This window comes from Nestor notabilis, unplaced genomic scaffold (assembly GCF_000696875.1).
Source record: "Nestor notabilis isolate BGI_N333 unplaced genomic scaffold, ASM69687v1 scaffold22024, whole genome shotgun sequence".
Taxonomy (NCBI): domain Eukaryota; kingdom Metazoa; phylum Chordata; class Aves; order Psittaciformes; family Psittacidae; genus Nestor; species Nestor notabilis.
Window position 1 is genome coordinate 2,156 of NW_009925429.1, and position 328 is coordinate 2,483.

General features: G+C 68.6%; 1 protein-coding gene across 1 annotated transcript in view; it reads right to left on the bottom strand.

The window, feature by feature from the left end:
- FES (FES proto-oncogene, tyrosine kinase) overlaps positions 1-322 on the bottom strand; it is a gene marked incomplete at both ends in the record, with an annotated part of 2,402 nt that extends 2,080 nt beyond the window's left edge. Inside the window, 2 exons of the mRNA XM_010013063.1 lie at positions 4-41; positions 269-322. Coding sequence (XP_010011365.1) covers positions 4-41; positions 269-322 — 92 coding nt within the window. The remainder of the gene's footprint in view (positions 1-3; positions 42-268) is intronic.
- Positions 323-328: the final 6 nt, after the last annotated feature.

Sequence of the window (328 nt, forward strand, 5' to 3'; positions counted from 1 at the left end):
GGCTTCGGCACCTCCGGGATCAGGGGCACGGGGGGCGGCAGCTGGGTGGAGGATGGAGACGGGCTGAGCCCCGCCGTGCCCCAGGTTGTGCTGGAGGTAGGGCCAGCAGCGGTACCTGGGAGCAGTGCCTGGGGCAGGGCACAGCAGGCGTGAGGGGCATGGAGGGGAGGGGACTGTGGGGCTGGAGAGGTGAGAACAGGGGGTACTGGGGGGCAGGAGGCTCAGCAAGGGAGCTGAGGGGCCAGGATGGAGGTGCCCAGGGACTCACGGAGTACTTGGGGCTGAAGATGCCTGAGATGTGGTTCTTGAGGGTCTCCAGCGCGGTGCT